Source organism: Bison bison, unplaced genomic scaffold, assembly GCF_000754665.1.
Source record: "Bison bison bison isolate TAMUID 2011002044 unplaced genomic scaffold, Bison_UMD1.0 scf7180017864317, whole genome shotgun sequence".
Taxonomy (NCBI): Eukaryota; Metazoa; Chordata; class Mammalia; order Artiodactyla; family Bovidae; genus Bison; species Bison bison.
Genome location: NW_011494889.1, coordinates 4151806 through 4169909, shown reverse-complemented (window position 1 = coordinate 4169909; position 18104 = coordinate 4151806). Strand labels below are relative to the sequence as shown.

General features: G+C 35.8%; 1 protein-coding gene across 1 annotated transcript in view; it reads left to right on the top strand.

Annotated features, from left to right (window-relative positions):
- LIN9 (lin-9 DREAM MuvB core complex component) overlaps nucleotides 1–18104 on the top strand; it is an 85662-nt gene that overhangs the window by 49245 nt on the left and 18313 nt on the right. The window contains exons 8-11 of the mRNA XM_010852871.1: nucleotides 5801–5934; nucleotides 7322–7441; nucleotides 7930–8031; nucleotides 11513–11593. Coding sequence (XP_010851173.1) covers nucleotides 5801–5934; nucleotides 7322–7441; nucleotides 7930–8031; nucleotides 11513–11593 — 437 coding nt within the window. The remainder of the gene's footprint in view (nucleotides 1–5800; nucleotides 5935–7321; nucleotides 7442–7929; nucleotides 8032–11512; nucleotides 11594–18104) is intronic.

The window sequence follows — 18104 nt, the reverse complement described above, 5'->3', positions numbered from 1 at the left end:
CATTGCCTTTCTTAGGGATTGGAATGAAAACTGACCTTTTCCAGTCCTGTGGCCACTGCTGAGTTTTGCCAATTTGCTGGCATATTGACTGCAGCACTTTCACAGCATCATCGTTCAGGATTTGAAATAGCTCAACTGGAATTCCATCACCTCCACTAGCTTTGTTTGTAGTGATGCTTTCTCAGGTTTATAATTCAGTATTATAGTCACCATGTTGTACATTTTGTACATGACTTTTTGTATGTTTACAATTTTAAAAAAATTTATGGAAATATAGTTGATTTACAGTGGTTGGTTTCAGGTGTATAGCAGGGTGATTCAGAGTGATGTGTGTGTTTGTATGGATGTGTCCATGTGTGTGTATATATATATTCTTTTTTAGATTCTTTTCCATTATAAGTTATTACCAAATATTGAGTATGGTTCTCTCTGCTATACAGTAGGTCCTTGTTGGTTATCTATTTTATATAGACTTAACTTATCTTATACTCCTTCCTTGGTGGCTCAGACAGTAAAGAATCTGCTTGCAACGCAGGAGACCTGAGTTGAACCCCTGGGTGGGGGAAGATCTCCTGGAGAAGGGGATGGCAACTCACTCCAGTATTCTTGCCTGGGAAATCCAGTTATTTTATAATTGAAAGTTTGTAACTTTTGACCCCGTGACTTTTGACCCCGCTCACCCTCTGCTTTTTAATCAGTGATTAGTCTGCTCACAGTTAATGTAGTAGTTGATATGGTTGAATTTTGCCTGTCATGCTCTTTGTTTACAGGGTGTCTCATATCCTTCATGTTCCTTTGTACCTCCTTTGCTGCCTTCCTGTGTGTTAAGTACTATATAAAATTCGTATACAAGTTTTACTTAGTATAGTTACATAGTTAGGATTTGTATATTAGTGTACAAATTTAGTATACAATTTTAATTTCTCTGTTGTTATTTTTAGATGTTTTTTGAAGGTTTTGTGTGTGTGTGTTGCTCTGGGAAATACAATATGAAGGGTTTTTTTTCCAGTATGAACTTTGAACATATCAGAATGTAATTAATACTGAATTCATTCTGATAAAATATTGCAAATTTATTCCAATATAGCTCCATTTTCTCCCACTTTCTTATTAATGTCATCATCAAATGCATTAGATTATATCTGTGATCATCTGAGAATATAGTATTACAATTATTGCTTTAAATAATCTTACTTTTTAAAAATGAAATGAAGAATATAGAAAAAGTGTTGTATTTTGTATACACTGTTTTTTATATGCACCCACATATTTACCATTTCTGGTGTTTTTCTTTTCTTGCTGTGAATTTTGGTTACTGTCTGGTATTGTTTCCTTTTATTACATAGGATGTGTTTTCGTATTTCTTCCTATCCTGTCTAGTAGCCGCAGATTCTGTTTATCTGAAAATGTTTCCATTTCTCCTACATTTGTGAAAAATAGTTTCACAGGATATAGAATTCTTGACTGACAGTTTTTTCATGTTAGCACCCTGAATATGTCACCCTATTGCCTTCTGACTTTCATCCTTTCTGATGAGAAGTGAGAAATGTACCTGTTCGTTGTGCTGCTATTCTCCTACATGTGATGAGTCATTTTTCTCTTGAAGCTTTCAAAATTCTTTCTTTGTCCTTGGATTTTGGAAATCTCACTACGTTGTGTCTAGATTTGATGCTCTTTAAATTTATCCTATTTGAGGTTTATTGAGTTTCATTGATAAGTAGGATCTAATTTTAAAATTAAATATGGGAGATTTTTGGCCATAGTGTTTTTCTGCTGCTTTCTCTCCTTCCCTTTCCATCTCTCATTACAAATATGCTGGTGCATCTGATATCTTTCTCCAGCTCTCTGAGGCTGTCTTCATTTTTCTTCAGTCTTTCATTCTCTGTGTTCTTCTGATTGGATAGTCTCTATCTTGATCTCTCTTTAATAGAGCAGAATCCAAACTTATCACAATATATTATCTAAAATGTTCCCTGATGCTTTTTTTCATATCTTCTTTTTAATTCTAGAGTTTCTGTTTGGTTCTTTTGTACAGTTTCTGTGAGATTCCTATTGAGTCATTGTCTTTAATTTTCTGAACATATTTATAAAACCTACTTTTGAAGACTCTGCTAATATATCATCTCTTTCAGTTTCTACCTACTATACTTTTATTCTGGGTAAGAATCACGCTTTTTTACTTTATTACATGTCTAGTAATTTTTGGTTAAAAACTAGATGTTTGAGATAATGTATTATAGCAAGTCTGTTTTCTTTCTTTTTTTTGAGAATTGTTGTATTTCCTTTAGTAACTTGCCCTGGGAGCTCAGATGGTAAAGAATCTGCCTGCAATGCAGGAGATCCTGGGTTCAATCTCTGGGTCGGGAAGATCCCCTGGAGAAGGGATGGCAACCCACTCCAGTATTGTTCCCTGGAGAATTCCATGGACACACATGGAGTCACAAAGAGTCGGACATGACTGAGCAACTGACACTTTCACTGTGCAACCACCGATTTCTCTGCTTAGTTTTTGTTTGCTCTTTTATTAATTTTTAATAAATAAAGTCATGCAGACTTAGTGGTCAGCCAGTGACTTAGGCAGAGGTTGTACTCAAACATCTTAATCCAGAAAGGCCTTAGACTAATCTGTGGGTGGAGTTGGGTAACACATACAAAGTTGATGTCATTTTCCAGGTCATCCTTTAGTTTTTGCTCTTTACCAGACTCCCTTGGGTCTTTCCCACCAAATCACATAGTTTTCCACTTAAGCAAAAATTTATGGAGAGTTTATTTCAGTCTTTTTATGGCTCTCTATTTTACAGGATCTCCCTGTTAAACTCCTGCCTATATACTGCCACTCACCTCAGACAGGACTGCATCTTAGGCTTCCAGAATTGTAGGGTTTTCTTATTCTTTCTTCATTGAGTTCACCACTCTTAGCTAACACAGTCACAGGTTTTTACTCACTGGTCCACAACCAGTCTGCCCCTCTGGCAACAAACAGCACTGTTTCCATGACCAACCATACACTAGAAAAACTCATTTCACCAATCCTTACCTGAAGTTCTAACAATTTTCCAACAGTGCTCATTTCTTAATTGTTTTCTGCATTTAGTCCATTTCCAGTACCTTGAAATGGTAGTCTTTGACAATCTTGTACAGGTTGTCTTTATACAAGTCTTTTTTCAGAGAAGAATCACCAACCTCTTCATACTGCCATAACTAGAAATCCTAATTCTCTGTTTATTTAACTTTATTGCTCCTATCTTCTATATACCTGTTTAATTTTCCCTTAATTGGTCAAAGACTGAAAATGATATTTTAGTCTTCTGCACTTGAGTTTTTAATCAGTTGATCGTTTCAAGCAGTTTTGCAATGAACATTTGTGTTCTATTAAAATAATATCATTTTTTTGCATATAAAAATAGAGAATCCCCATGGACAGAGGAGCCTGGCAGGCTACAGTCCAAGAGTTGGATACAGCTAAGCGACTAAGCACAGCACACACCAAAATGTGTCATTTTGCCTAGTTTAACACCTTAAATGTTCTAATTTTTTCACCCATGCTGGTTGTTTCCTTGGATTTTCCTGATGTTACTTCAAACTGAATTTAAATAATAGTGGCACAAGAATTCATCTATGTGAGGGATCCCCAAGACCACACCCAGATTCGGTTTGGCGATTCACTAGAAAGACTCAAGTGTGTGTACAAGTGTGACCAGTCGCTCAGTTGTACCCGACTCTTTGCAACCCCATGGACTGTAGCCCACCAGGCTCCTCTGTCCATGGGATTTTCCAGGCAAGAATACTGCCCTTTCTTCCTCCAGGGCATCTTCCTAACCCAGATATCAAACCTGTATCTCCTGCATTGGCAGGTGGATTTATTACCACTGAGCCACCTGGGAAGCCCCAGAAAAACTCAAGAGTACTTGGCAAATAGTTGTATTCATGGCCATGGCTTATCATAGAAAAGGATACAAAGCAAAATAAGCAAAGGGGAAAATCAGTTCAGTTTAGTCGCTCAGTTGTGTCCGACTCTTTGCAACCCCATGGACTGTAGCACGCCAGGCCTCCCTGTCCATCACCAACTCCTGGAGTTTACTCAAACTCATGTCCATGGAGTTGGTGATGCCATCCAACCATCTCATCCTCTGTCATCCCCTTCTGCTCCTGCCTTCAATCTTTCCCAGCATCAGGGTCTTTTGAGTCAATTCTTTGCATCAGGTGGCCAAAGTATTGGAGTTTCAGCTTCATCGTCAGTCCTTCCAGTGAATATTCAGGACTGATTTCCTTTAGGATGGACTGGTTGGATCTCCTTGCAGTCCAAGGGACTCTCAAGAGTCTTCTCCAGCACCACAGTTCAAAAGCATCGATTCTTCGGTGCTCAGCTTTTTTATAATCCAACTCTCACATCCATACATGACTGCTGGAAAAACTATAGCTTTGACTAGACAGACCTTTGTTGGCAAAGTAATGTCTCTGCTTTTTAATATGCTGTCTAGGTTGGTTATAACTTTTCTTCCAAAGAGCAAGTGTCTTTTAATGGTGGCTGCAGTCACCATCTGCAGTGATTTTGGAGCCCAAGAAAATAAAGTCTGACACTGTTTTCACTGTTTCCCCATCTATTTGTCATGAAGTGATGGGACCACATGCCATGATCTTCATTTTCTGAATGTTGAGCTTTAACCAAACCTTTTCACTCTCCTCTTGCACTTTCATCAAGAGGCTCTTTAGTTCTTATTCACTTTCTGCCATAAGGGTGGTGTCATCTGCATATCTGAGGTTATTGATATTTCTCCCAGCAGTCTTGATTCCAGCTTGTGCTTCATCCAGCCAGGCGTTTCTCATGATATACTCTGCATCCTCTTTTCCCTACTTGGGACCAGTCTGTTGTTCCGTGTCCAGTTCTAACTATTGCTTCCTGACCTGCATACAGGTTTCTCAAGAGGCGGGTCAGGTGGTCTGGAATTCTAAGAACTTTCCAGAGTTTGTGGTGGTCCATACAGTCAAAGGCTTTGGTATAGTCAATAAAGAAGATGTTTTTCTGGAACTCTCTTGCTTTTTCGATGATCCAAGGGAAAAGTACATGGGGCCAAAGTCTAGAGGAAAACAAGTGTAAGCTTCCAAGAGTCCCCTCTGTATGGTGTCACACAGGACTTGCAGAATTCCTTTAGCAGCAAGTTGTAATCGCACTTATGAAATGTTGTCTACCAGGGAAACTCATTACTCAATGCCCAAGGTTTTTATAGGGGACTGCTTATGTAGGCACCTTTGCCTGGCTTATACAAGAATTGGAAAGCTGGTAACCACATTGTTTGCACAAACAATCTGGGTACAGTTAACCACCTTTCTTAGTATGGCAGCAGTGGGAACACTCTCTCACTGTTCAGGCTCCCAGAAGTCAACCTTGTAGGCGACCCTTTCTAAGGATAGCAGTCTGAAGCCTAGTAAATCTTTTCTGCTTAGCAACCTTGTCTTTTTTTCATTTGAATTATTCCTAGTGCTTCATTCATGAGTATAATGACCAAGTTTCTTTTGTTGACTTTTTTAATAAGTATTTTCCTCCTAGTTTGGTAGATATATGGTTTCATTCATTTATCAAATTAAGGATCACCATTTATAATTTTGTTGTTTGTTTCAAAAGTGTTTTAATTGATCTTCTACACCTAAAATAAAGTATTAATACATAACTTTTTTGGAAACTTTAATAGACAGCAGTACTGTACTTTCTCCACTTTGAGGTACATGCTTGGAGCAGTTCTGTACGTGGGAGTTTTTTGTGTCCTAAGTACCATAATGTCTTTTTGTTTCTTTTTTTTAGCTCGATTACGTGGTGTTCATGATGGTCTCTTCACTGGACAAATAGATGCTGTGGATACTCTTAATGCTACTTATAGAGTAACGTTTGATAGGGCAGGGCTTGGAACTCATACTATCCCTGACTATGAAGTTCTTGTGAGTATTTATTTCACAATACATATTTGGTTTATGCCTATAAAATATGTTTTGTAGAGTTTTCTTAGGGGTTGTATTTATGATAGAAATCAAGATTTCAAGTCTTAAAGGAAGAGATCTTTAGGGGTTCCCAGCCCTGCCTCCTGAACTCCTGGAGCAGAACTCTAATTTTCTTCTACATTTTCCAGAATCTAGCATCTCTCTGCCTTCCTTACACCAAATTATAGTGTGACGCAACTGATCAGTTGTTTTTATAAAACAACTGAAACAAGTTTTCCAGTTTACAAAAAGGAGTTGTTTTGTAAAACAACTTTGAAAGTTGAAGTAACATCTTGTACTTTGAAATATATATATTTTTATATGTTCCTATTTTATCCTTAGAATATACAAGGTGGATGTTAATAACCTCCACTTTTCGTAAGGTGAAACTGAGACATAAGTACATTAGGTAATTTATTCAAGGCTTTCAAGATGGATTCTTGCCAGGTTAAGTCTTGAATCCAGGTCTTTTGAACTTCTGATATAGTCCATTAAACTATTGAACCATTATTTCATGATCATGCTTAATTTAGCAAGGTAATGGAAATTATATACTTTCCTAATAAGTTAAAATATAAAGAGTAAATATAACTCTGATAGTTTTTTTAATAAGTAAAAACTTTTTGAAAAAAAAATTGTTTGCCTCTAAGTATAATGGAAATTTAACTGTTTACATTAATCCCCCTGCTTCTTCATTCCTTTGTTATAAACTTGATTTTTAAGGATTCTGAACTTACAATTAAAAATCAGAATTTCTTTATCTCCTTAGTATAAAAATAGAAGACTGTTTTTCTGCTCCATACTTTTAAAAAAACTGTGACTCTGCTTATTCTAAGAGTTTCCTTATCAAACGTACTTTAGAGAGGAGTAGGAGAGAAAGACAATTTGGACTAAATATAGAGCAAGGTATATTAATCTTACTTTTTTCATTAAAGAATGAAATCTTTAAACCTCCCATTTCAAAAGAGAAAAATTACTCTTCTGTTGCATTAATGTAATTTCCTTTATGAGATCACCAAAACATCTCTCCCTGGCCAGATAAGAATTGCCTTTAATTACAGTGGGTAATATTCAAATAGTCTTTAACACAGAGACAGCCAAGGGTGGCCATAGATCACTTTTCTTTCTTTCATAGATCACTTTCTTCTTTTTGTGGGTTCAACATCTTAGTAGCCAAGTAATATTCATACTCTGATTTAAGTTCTAGCCCTTTGATCTTTGTGGTTAATATATTTTATGATAAACCATAATAAACTAGTGTACATTTAATGCTAAAATAGAATTTTTATAAAGCTAAAATGATTGGTAAAGTTCTTCAAGTTTTGGAGTCTGTTCTCTTTTCCCAAAGAGTAATGAGCCTCATGAGACGATGCCAATTGCTGCCTTTGGACAAAAACAGCGGCCTTCTCGATTTTTTATGACTCCACCACGGTTACATTATACTCCTCCTCTCCAGTCACCGATTACAGTAAGTTATATTTTTTAAATGTCACCAGTAATTTAAATGATTATTTTGAATGTAAACTATGTCCTTATGAAATATACATTGATTGACTGTAGTAACTTTAGGTGGTGCCCGCATTATTTGGAGTTGTCAGATGTTAAATAAAAAGCTAATAAAGTAAATAAAATAGTTGCTTCAGCTTGGAAATATTTTCCTTTTCATAGGATTTCTAATAGAATATTAATTATAATAGAATTTGCTCTTTATTCAAAACTTTATGATAGTTCCTACTTTGTAGCTCAAAGAACTGTATTCAATATCCTGTGATAAACCATAATGAAATAGAACATTTAAAAATGTAACATATATGTAGAAAGGAATCACTTTGCTGCCCAATAGAAGTTAGCACAGCATTGTAAATCAACTATACTTCAATAAAATAAAGTTTTAAAAAATTTAAATGCTTCCTTTTGAAAGGTCAGTGGTTAAATGGTTCCCTTTTATTCCTATAGGATAATGATCCCTTATTAGGACAGTCACCTTGGAGAAGTAAAATTTCTGGCTCTGACACTGAAACATTAGGTGGTTTTCCAGTAGAATTCCTTATCCAAGTGGTAAGAATTGCTCTGAATATTTTGCTTATTTGTTAAAAAAAAAATTCAATATCTTTTGTGTTATTAAAGTTGAAAATTTTTCTAGGACCAAATATTTTTACACTTTTTAAAATCATTGTGTTTTAAAAACTGTTATTTCCAACAAAGCTTGAAATTAAGTTATAACAGCCAAAAAAGACTTAGAGGTCTATTTTTGTTGGGCTTTTCTTGGGTTTGGTTCTTATTATTTTGCAATGTTAAGGACTCTAGCATAAGTGTTCTAGCATACACTCTATGAAATTGAATGGTTAGCTGTTAATAAATTGTATAAATATAAATGTTTTTATTTAGTAACCTCAGTAATCCTGCCATTATCAGTCACCTCAAAACTTATGGTGTGTTGGCCCGCTCTCCGGTTAGGAGGAACTTTAGTTTTTTTCTGTGACTACAAATAGCTATTCATTTGCTAAGTACTTAATGATTAGACACAGACCCCCGCCCCCCGCCCCCGGGGCCGGCAGCCGCAGACATGCCCACGCTCTCCCCGTGGGGGACAGGGCGCCGCAGAGACGGTGGATGTCCCTGGGGAGGGGGCCCCGGAAAGCCTTAGCTCCTCAGGGAACTCAGGGTCCCAGGCCCGGGGGCCAGGGCAGCAATAACACGCGGGGAGGCGGGCACCGGTGCTGTTTATAGGGCCCCCTGCTGGGAGAGGCCCGGGAGCCCCGGGGTTCAAGCTGGGCCCCCGGGGGGACCTCCGCTCGGGGTCACCGCCATTGTCCCATTAAACCTCCACTCTGCAAAAAAAAAAAAAAATGATTAGACACAAAGAAATCTAAAGCTAAAGCAGAAACAAATAGCAATTATTATATAGAACAGTTTTCTTGAATAGCCTAACTCTTAAGGTTGAATAAATTATTTAGTTTGAATCATAGTCTAATGATGTTTGATTTGTTTCTTTTCTTTTCCTCTTCTTTTTCCTTTTTGAAAATAAAGCTATTTGGCTTGGGATAGATAAAGTCTTTATAAATAAAAATGTTTATAACATAAGCCATTAAAATATTCAGTGTTACCTTTTACAATTAATGTTATTTTGAGGAAAAGTCTTGTCACTTGTATGTATATGTATGGCATTTCTTATTCCTTAGTTATATGTTGTTAATTATCCTTGAACTACAGAATTATACCTTTTAACTTTCAAAGGTAGATATTTTTATATGAAAAATTTTAAATATGAAAAAAGCCAAGGCTTATCATTTCACAACTAGGGTACTTGTTTTTTAAAGACGTTCTTTCTTTTATTAAATACTGGAAGTAAAAACAAAGCTGATATGTCATATTTGGGCAAGGGGTAGAGGGAGATGGGGAAGGAGGGTGAAGAGGAAGAGGAGTGGGGAGCAAAAGATCCACCAGCAGAGGGAGTCAGAAGCTAAATACTAATACACCACTTCTAAAGGATTGATGTTTTTATTGCTGCTTAGATGTTTTGGTTGCAGTGCTTAATTTTAACTTCAAAATCTATGTGTAATGCCTAGTTGAAACACTGCTTTCATTATTTTAAGCTTTCTAGCAGGTAAAAATAAAAGCCCTTTTATGTACTTGTCTTTTGTAATATCTAAAGTTTTATGAAACTCAGGTTTGCTCTTGTCGAGCTGTAAGATACATTTTTGTCTTTGGTATTGTTTTTTCTTATGACAAAATAAACATCATTTTTTGCTAGTTTCATAATTCATAGTTCGCAATGAATTTTTTTTCTTGGGGTTAGGGATTTTGAGGAATCTAAAAAGACTGACCGACCCTCTCTAAGAGAGGACTCAGTTTTGAAAAGAATGAGAAAGAAACAGCATGATTTTCTATCAAAAACTAACAAGAAACACAAAACTGAAAGATAAACTAAAAATGGGAGAAAGATGTTGCCTTCATCCATTTTTTACTGTTTCTTACTCAGTAGAATCACACAAATTTCCATAAAACCCAACAACTAAAGACAGGAGACCAGTCCAGAGCTCTGGACCTACTAAAAAGGGTCAGTGTGAACAAGTATATAATATATCTTACCAGGCCCTCCCTCTACCTGTATCAACTTAGGTCAGTTTTTTTATTTTTATTTTTTTAATTATCAAAAATTTAGTACATATGAAAGCAGACAGTTGTATAATGTATCTCTCTCAACCCATTATCTAGCTATAGCAGTTATCAAAAACTCCTGGCCATTTCTATTTCATATATACTTCTACCCTCTTTCTCTCTTTTGAGAAATTAAACATCATATCATTTTATCTGTAAATATTTTGTTATGTATCTTTAAGTGGTAAGGGCCCTTTTTTAAAAAAAGAGACATAACTGTAATATTATTATTACATCTAAAAACATGTCTATTAAAAACATATCTTAATATCATCACATATCCAGTCAGCATTCCAGTTGTCTAGTTGGCTCTTAAATATTGGCTCTTCTTTTCTCCCATTAACCTCTTTGTTGAATAAACTGTATTATTTGTCTCCCACTGTCTGGATTTTGCTGACTGAATCTTTGTAATAACATCCAATATACTCTTCTGTCTTTGTACTTCATGTAAATTGCTCATTGTATATAAAGGTTTGAATTGATTTGGGTTTTTTATTTGATTGGTATAGTTTGTATATGACTACTTTTATGCATACTTTTGTATTCTGATAGGATGTGTAGTAGTAGTGCTCAGCCATGTGCAACTCTTTGCGACCATGGACTATAGTCCACCAGGCTCCTCTGTCCATGGAATTTTCCAGGCAGGAATACTGGAGTGGGTTGTCATTTCCTACTCCAGGGATCTTCCCAAAGCGGCAATCAAGCATACATCTCTTGTGTCTCCTGCATTGGCAGGCGGTTTCTTTACCACTAGCTCCACCTGGAAAGCTCTGATAGGATACCCCTATTTTTTATCTCTTTTTAAATATAATGTTAGCTGCTACAAATTATCAATGCCTAGATCCATTCATTCATTAGGATTGCAAAAATGGTGCCATTCTTGTTCTTTATTTGTTAGCTGAAATCATTCTGCAAGGAAAGACTTCCCCAAATCTATTATTTGGTTACCTAATGGCATAGTTTGTATAAGAAAGGCAGGATAAATGCTTGATTTTTTTGGCTTTGTTTTCCGGTTCATGAGTTTGGTTACTAGTGTTCTCCAACAGTGGTTAATTTTGTTTAAGTATCGGTCTGAATGCATGGATTTTAACATATTTGTGCTTCAATTAATTATAGTTATTATTCTGATTGGTCTACATGTTGTTCCAGTGAAAGCTTATTCAGGTTGACTTCTTATTCGTTTTGATGTACCTGCTTACAGTGGATTTTAAAATATCTTCCTCTCAGCCAGTCAGATTTCTAAAATAGTGTCTGTGCTATATTTATATTGAAACACATCTGCTAAAATATCTTAGTGGAAACTTACAAGTTTGATGTCTACCTGGTATATTTAAGTGCCTCTCTTTATTCCAAAACATCTCTTTTTCATTGTCTGTAGACCAGACTATCAAAAATTCTCATGATTAAAAAGGAACATATCAAGAAATTAAGGGAAATGAACACAGAAGCAGAAAAACTGGTAAGGATATTTTTTTGTTTACTTGTCTCATTTTCAAATGGTGGGGGCTTCTATATTTAAGGGTTGAAAATATTTTATGAAAGAAAACCTAGAGATAACTGTTATTTTAAAATCCTGATTTACTCTCCCTATGTTTTATTATACTGAACACATGCTTAATTAGCAGTACAGAACAGTTCATTACCCTGGACCTCCTTATGTCATTGAATAGGATTAATGGATATATATTAGATTCTTAGACAGTTTACATGAGTGTAGAATTCCTAGCATTGGTGCTTCTGACTAAGGAAATCATATTAGCAGAGGTTATTCAAATGGTTCAGAATAAATAAATCAGGAAATATGTAGGCTGGTATCTTTAGTTATCTTGACAAAGCTTATATCCTATTTTATCAATCCAGTGAGTACAAAATATGAAAGTCAATTTAATTCATAGAAGAGAATTATCAGAATTTTTTAAGATGTAGAAAATATTCACTAAGAAAGTTTTTTAATTATACTGAAAGTCATAGTTATGATTTTATAGGATGGTGAATGGTTTTTATCTCAAATACCATCTCCAACTGATTAGAAATGGTTGCTAGAAAGTATGAAAGAAAAGGAGAGCTCAGTGACTAGACTTGGCGGCAAACGGCTTTAGCTAATTACCAGTGTCTGTCATGAGTACAAGAATAGGGAGTTGTCATAACATTAATCACCTCTTGCATGGAATGGTGTGAGGGGTAGGTGTGAATAAACAGCTGGACAAGTAGATACAGAATTGAATGAAGAACAGTCTTCTTGTAGGTGTTTTTTTAAAAAATCTGAACATGACTTTGAATTATCCAATTCAAACCCATCATTTTTATGGAATTGAAAACTGAAGACCAAAGATGTCGAGGGATTTTGACCTAAGATTTTGCTGCTATTTAGTAGTACAGATACCAAAACAGACTTCTTGGTTCCAGTTTAACTCAAGTAGGCATGTTATAAAATTAATATTGTCAGATACACAGACTATCAAAGATCGAAAAAAATTAGGCATAACGTATTGCTGTTGTATATCCTGAACATAATAATATTAATGTGCTTGCTTCTTTGCTACTGGACTCTCGTTCTTATCTTGGTTTCCATTAGTTCTACTTCTGCCCTTTATTCTATGGTTTTTCAATGTTCACCCGCTGCATTTCCTCTGATCATATCATCTTTTCCATCTTGAGAAAAGTGTTTAAGTTCTTCAGTTGTGTCCGACTGTTTGTGACCCCATGAACTGTAGCCCACCAGGCTCCTCTGTCCATAGAATTCTCCAGGCAAGAATACTGGAGTGGGTTGCCATTCCCTTCTCCAGGAGATCTTCCCAACCCAGGAATCGAACCTGGATCTCCTGCATTACAGGAAGATTCTTTACCATCTGAGCCACTAGGGAAGCCATTTCATCTTCATGCGTAATCAAATTATTTTACTTTCATACCACTAACTAGGACTTTTCCCTGTAGCTGGGTTTCACACCTTAAAGTATTAGATTTGACTCAGCCGAATTAATGTTACCTACTTTTAAATAAAGGCCTATTTTGATGTTGGCTTGGCTTCTTGGCATGTGGAAACTCTGCACAAATCTAATTTTCTTGATAGACTTTATAATTTTATTTATGATTAGAAATAATTTCCATTATAAAAATACAAATATTGTGAAACTAGTATATGGTATAAATATTTTTTATGCTTAGCATATGGATTTCTTCTTCCATGCATTTACTTTCATATTTTGTTTTGTTTTTTGAAGTATAGTTGATTTATGGTATTGTCTTAGTTTCAGGTATACAGCATACTAATTTAGTGGTTTTGTCAGATTATATTCCATGATAGGTTATTATAAGATACTGGGTATAATTCCCAGTGCTATTCAGTATATTCTTGTTGTTTATCTATTTTGTATGTAATAGTTTCTATCTGTTAATCCCATACCCCTAATTTATCCCTCTCTATTTTCCTCTCTCCTTTGGTAACCACTAGTTTGTTTTCTCTGTGAGTCTGTTTCTTTCTGCTTACACATTCATTTGCATTGCTTTTTAGATTCCACATATAAGTGATATGCAGTATTTTCCTTCCTCTGTCTGACTTATTTCACTAAGCATAACATTCTCTGGGTCTGTCCACATTGCTGCTGATGGTTTTATTTCATTCTTTTTTATGACTAAGTAATACTTCATTTGTGTGTGTGCAGGTGTGCGTGTGTGCCGTGTCTTCATAAACCAATCTGTTGCTGGGCACTTGGGTTGTTTCCATTGTCTTGGCTATTTTAAATTGTGCTGCTATGAATATTGGGGTACATGTATCTTTTTGAATGAGTGTTGTCATTTTTCCCGGATATATACCCAGAAGTGAAATTGCTGGATCCTATATATTTTTAGCTTTTTGAGGAACCTCCATAGTGTTCTCAGTAGTGACTATACCAATTTACGTTACCAGCCATGTACAAGGGTTCCCTTTTCTCCACACCCTGACATTTGTTTTCTGTAGACTTTTTGATCATAGCCATTTTGACTGGTGTGATGTGATACCTAATTGTGGTTTTCATTTGCATTTCACTAATAATGGTGATGTTGAGCATCTTTTCATGTGCCTATTAGCCACCTGCATGTCCTTTTTGGAGAAGTGTCTATTCAAGTTTTTTGCCCATTTTTGGATTGAATTGTTTGTCTGTTTGGTTTCTTAGAGTTATATGAGCTGTTTATGTATTTTGGATATGAACCCTTGTCAGCCTCAAGTTTTTTTCTTTTGTTGATAGTTTCCTTAGCTATCTAAAAGTTTTAAGTTTAATTAGGCCCCATTTGTTTATTTTTGCTTTTATTTATTTTGCCTTAGGAGACTGATCCAAGAAAATATTGCTGCCAATTTCTGTCAGAGTATTCTGCCTCTGTCCTAAGAGTGTTATGGTTTCAGGGCTTACATTCAGGTCTTTAAACCATTTTGAAGGGGTTTTTTATTTGGTTTGGTTTGGTTTGGTTTTTTGTATAGAAAGTGGCAGGGTCAAAATGTATGAGCATTTTAAAGATTTAATTGTACTCCTAACTTAAGATGGTAGGCTGGACATGTGTTTTCTTGTCGCTTACAATTTCCACATAAAATAAGTACGAAAAAAAAGTAAATAGAATATATGGAAACAGATTGTTTAACAATGTATGAAAGGGTTTGTTTGTTTGTTTGTTTACATTTTCTGACGTGTTGGATGAAATTAAAACCTTGGCTAAAAGAGGCTGCATGTTGGAACCCTGAAGAGACTCCAGGCCAAGAGTTGCAAATATGATAGAGGAATGCAGAAGTGAGATGCTATACTTTAAAAGGAATTGATTTAATTTCTGTTTTCACATTTCTGATCTTCATCCGAGTGACAGAATGTAAATGTGGCTTTTACCCAAGTTAAAAGGAGAGAAAGAAACTGACACTCCCCTAAAGAATTTGAACATACTGTTTGGAAAAAGTTAATGTGCTTCTGCTTTTGGTAATGGTAGGCTAGATAATTTGGATTAGTCTTCCTAATCCAAATAGTTAAGAACAGCTATTTCCTCTGGAATAAAATGTAAAAACAAGCCAAAGACACTGGAGCATTAATAAGGTATTTAAGAATTTTAGGGATAGGATCTAGGAAAAGAATTAAACACAGAAGGAGGATTCTGGCAGTTAGGATTCCTTTTTCCTTAGGGGCTTATGCAAATTTCAGAAAAGATGGCTGAGAAACCGAGTGGTGTTCTCAAAGGGCTTAGAAGAGTGGGGAGGACAAAAATTAGAGTCCAGAGAACCAGCAAGGGTTGAGAGAAATTGGCAAATTCCTTCCATGTTCTGGATTGGACCCCAAAAAGGCTGCATTGGCCCAGCTTCAGATTATTTTATCTCTGAAATTGAACTAAGTTGATCATGGAGTTTCCCAGGTGGTACTAGTGGTAAAGAGCTCTCCTGCCAGTGCAGGAGCCATAAGAGATGTGGGTTTGATACCTGGGTTGGGAAGATCCCCTGGAGGAGGGCATGGCAACCCACTCTAGTATTCTTGCCTGGAGAATCCCATGGACAGAGGAGCCTGGCAGGCTACTGTCCACTGGGTCTCAAAGAGTCAGACACAAGTAAAGCAACTTAACACACACAGGCCCCAAAGCAGCCATCCAGAAGTAAGTAGTCCTCTTAGGGGAATATAATATCATACTAGACCTGAAATTATTTCTACAGTTATTAACATACAGTATCTAATACTCAATTTTAAATCCCAGAAACAGTAGGAGACATGATAACACTAACGAAAAACACAAGAAAATATGAACAGAGGGCAGATTAAGGAGAATGTTATTTTTAGACATAGATTTTGAATGCTTATTTTGTTTAACGAGGTGAGACAAAACAGAATTTTAGAAGAGAACTAGAAACAACAACAAAAATGACCTAATGAAAACTCAGGAAATAAACTACAGTAATCAAAATTAAGAATTCAATTGGTAGATATAACACAGCAGATTAGGAACAGCTGAAGAGAGAGCTAGTATTTGAGAACAGATCAGAATGTCCAGAATTAAGCATGGAAAGATGGATAGAAAGTACAGAAGAGAAGAATAAGAAATAAGGGATATAGTGAGGAGTCTAACATGTCTAATAGGGTAGCAGAAGGAGAAGAGAAAGAAAAATGAGACAAAAGGAGAGAGAATTTTTGAGAGATACTAACTGAGAATTTTTCAGAACTCTCAAAATTCAACAGGCTACAAATCCAAGGCCCCCATAAATCATAAGGTAAATAAAAAGATAATGACTCCAAAACACAGCGTAGTAAAACTGCTGAAAGCCAGACACAAAGTGGGAGGTATTTAAAGTACCCAGAGTAGGATGGAGAGGGGGAAGTACTTTCAAAAACAGTAACAGTTCGTTTGACAGCTGACTTCTCCACAGAAAACACAGAGGACATAAGTGAATGGAATGACATCTTTATAGGGCTGAAACAAAATTACTGCCAACCTAGATTTCTATATCCAGTGAAAATTTCGTAAGGGTAAAGTTAATACAAGGACATTTGCAGGCAAGTTATAGAATTTGTTACCAGAGTATCTGTACTAAAGGAAATAATACAGGTTTTCTTCAAGCGGTGGGGGAGGGGGGGGTGTGGAGGGAACAACTTGTTTAAGACACTTAAAAATTTCAAAAAGGAATGAAAAACAACAAAAAGAATGAACATGTGCATTAGTCTAAGTGTCACCGTATAAAATAATAAAATTGTATCTTGCGGCATTTAAAATATAAAGGTTTAAAAATACAGTGCAACATTTGTTGATTAGGGTAAGGAGTGTGTATTCCACATAGATTTTGAAAAATGAAGAATGTACATTTTACTTTCTAAGGCACCTATTCAAATAATGGTAAAAGATTAATAACTACCAAGCTTATCAGGGGGAGTTGCATGAGGGAATGGAACAATTAAGTGTTCACTCAGTCCAAGAGAAGGCAACAAAGGAAAGGAAAAAATGACACCAAACAAGTGGGACACGTAGAAGGAAAATAGTGAGATGGTAGATTTAAATCTAAACATTTTGATAAATAGCACTGAGTATAAGTGGACTAAATTTCTTAAATAAAAAACAAAGATTGCCAGACTGGATGAAAAATAAAACCCAGTTCCTACCATATGATTCAGCAGTTCCACTCCTGGGTATATATTTGAAGAAAACAGAAACACTAATTCAAAAAGATACATGCATTTCAGTGTTCATAGCAGCATTATTTACAGTAGCCAAGATATGGAAGCAACCTAACTGTCCATCAACAGATGAATGGATAAAGAAGATATAGTCTGTATATATGTGTGTACATGTATATACACACATGCATGCATACATGCTTACACACACACACTCAGTGGGCTGTTACTCATCCATAAAAACAGAAATGCTGCTGTTTTCAGTAACATGGATCGACCTAGAGGGTATTATGCTTAGTGAAAGAAGTTAGAGAAAGATGAATACTACTCTGTGTTATTACTTAAATGTGGAATCTAGAAAATAAACATGGATATAACAAAACAGAAACAGACTCACAGATATAAAGAACTCATGGTTACCAGTGGGAAAAGGGTAACGGGATGGGCAAGATAGGGGATTTAGAGTTACAAGCTACTTCTATGTATAAATGGACTTCCCTGGTGGCTCAGACGGTAAAGCGTCTGTCTACAATGCGGGAGACCTGGGTTCAGTCCCTGAGTTGGGAAGATTCCCTGGAGAAGGAAATGGCAACCCACTCCAGTACTCTTGCCTGGAAAATCCCTTGGACGGAGGAGCTTGGTGCAGGCTACTGTCCATGGGGTCACAAAGAGTCAGGTGCGACTGAGCGACTTCACTTTCACTTTTCACTATGTATAAAACAAATAAGCGACAAGGATACTACACAAAGAAATTCTTAATATTGGAGAGTAATTAGCCTCTAATTAAAAGAAATAAATTAAAAAAAATAAAATTAAATAAATTTAAATTTTTTTTAAAAATTTAAAAAAAAGAAATTCTTT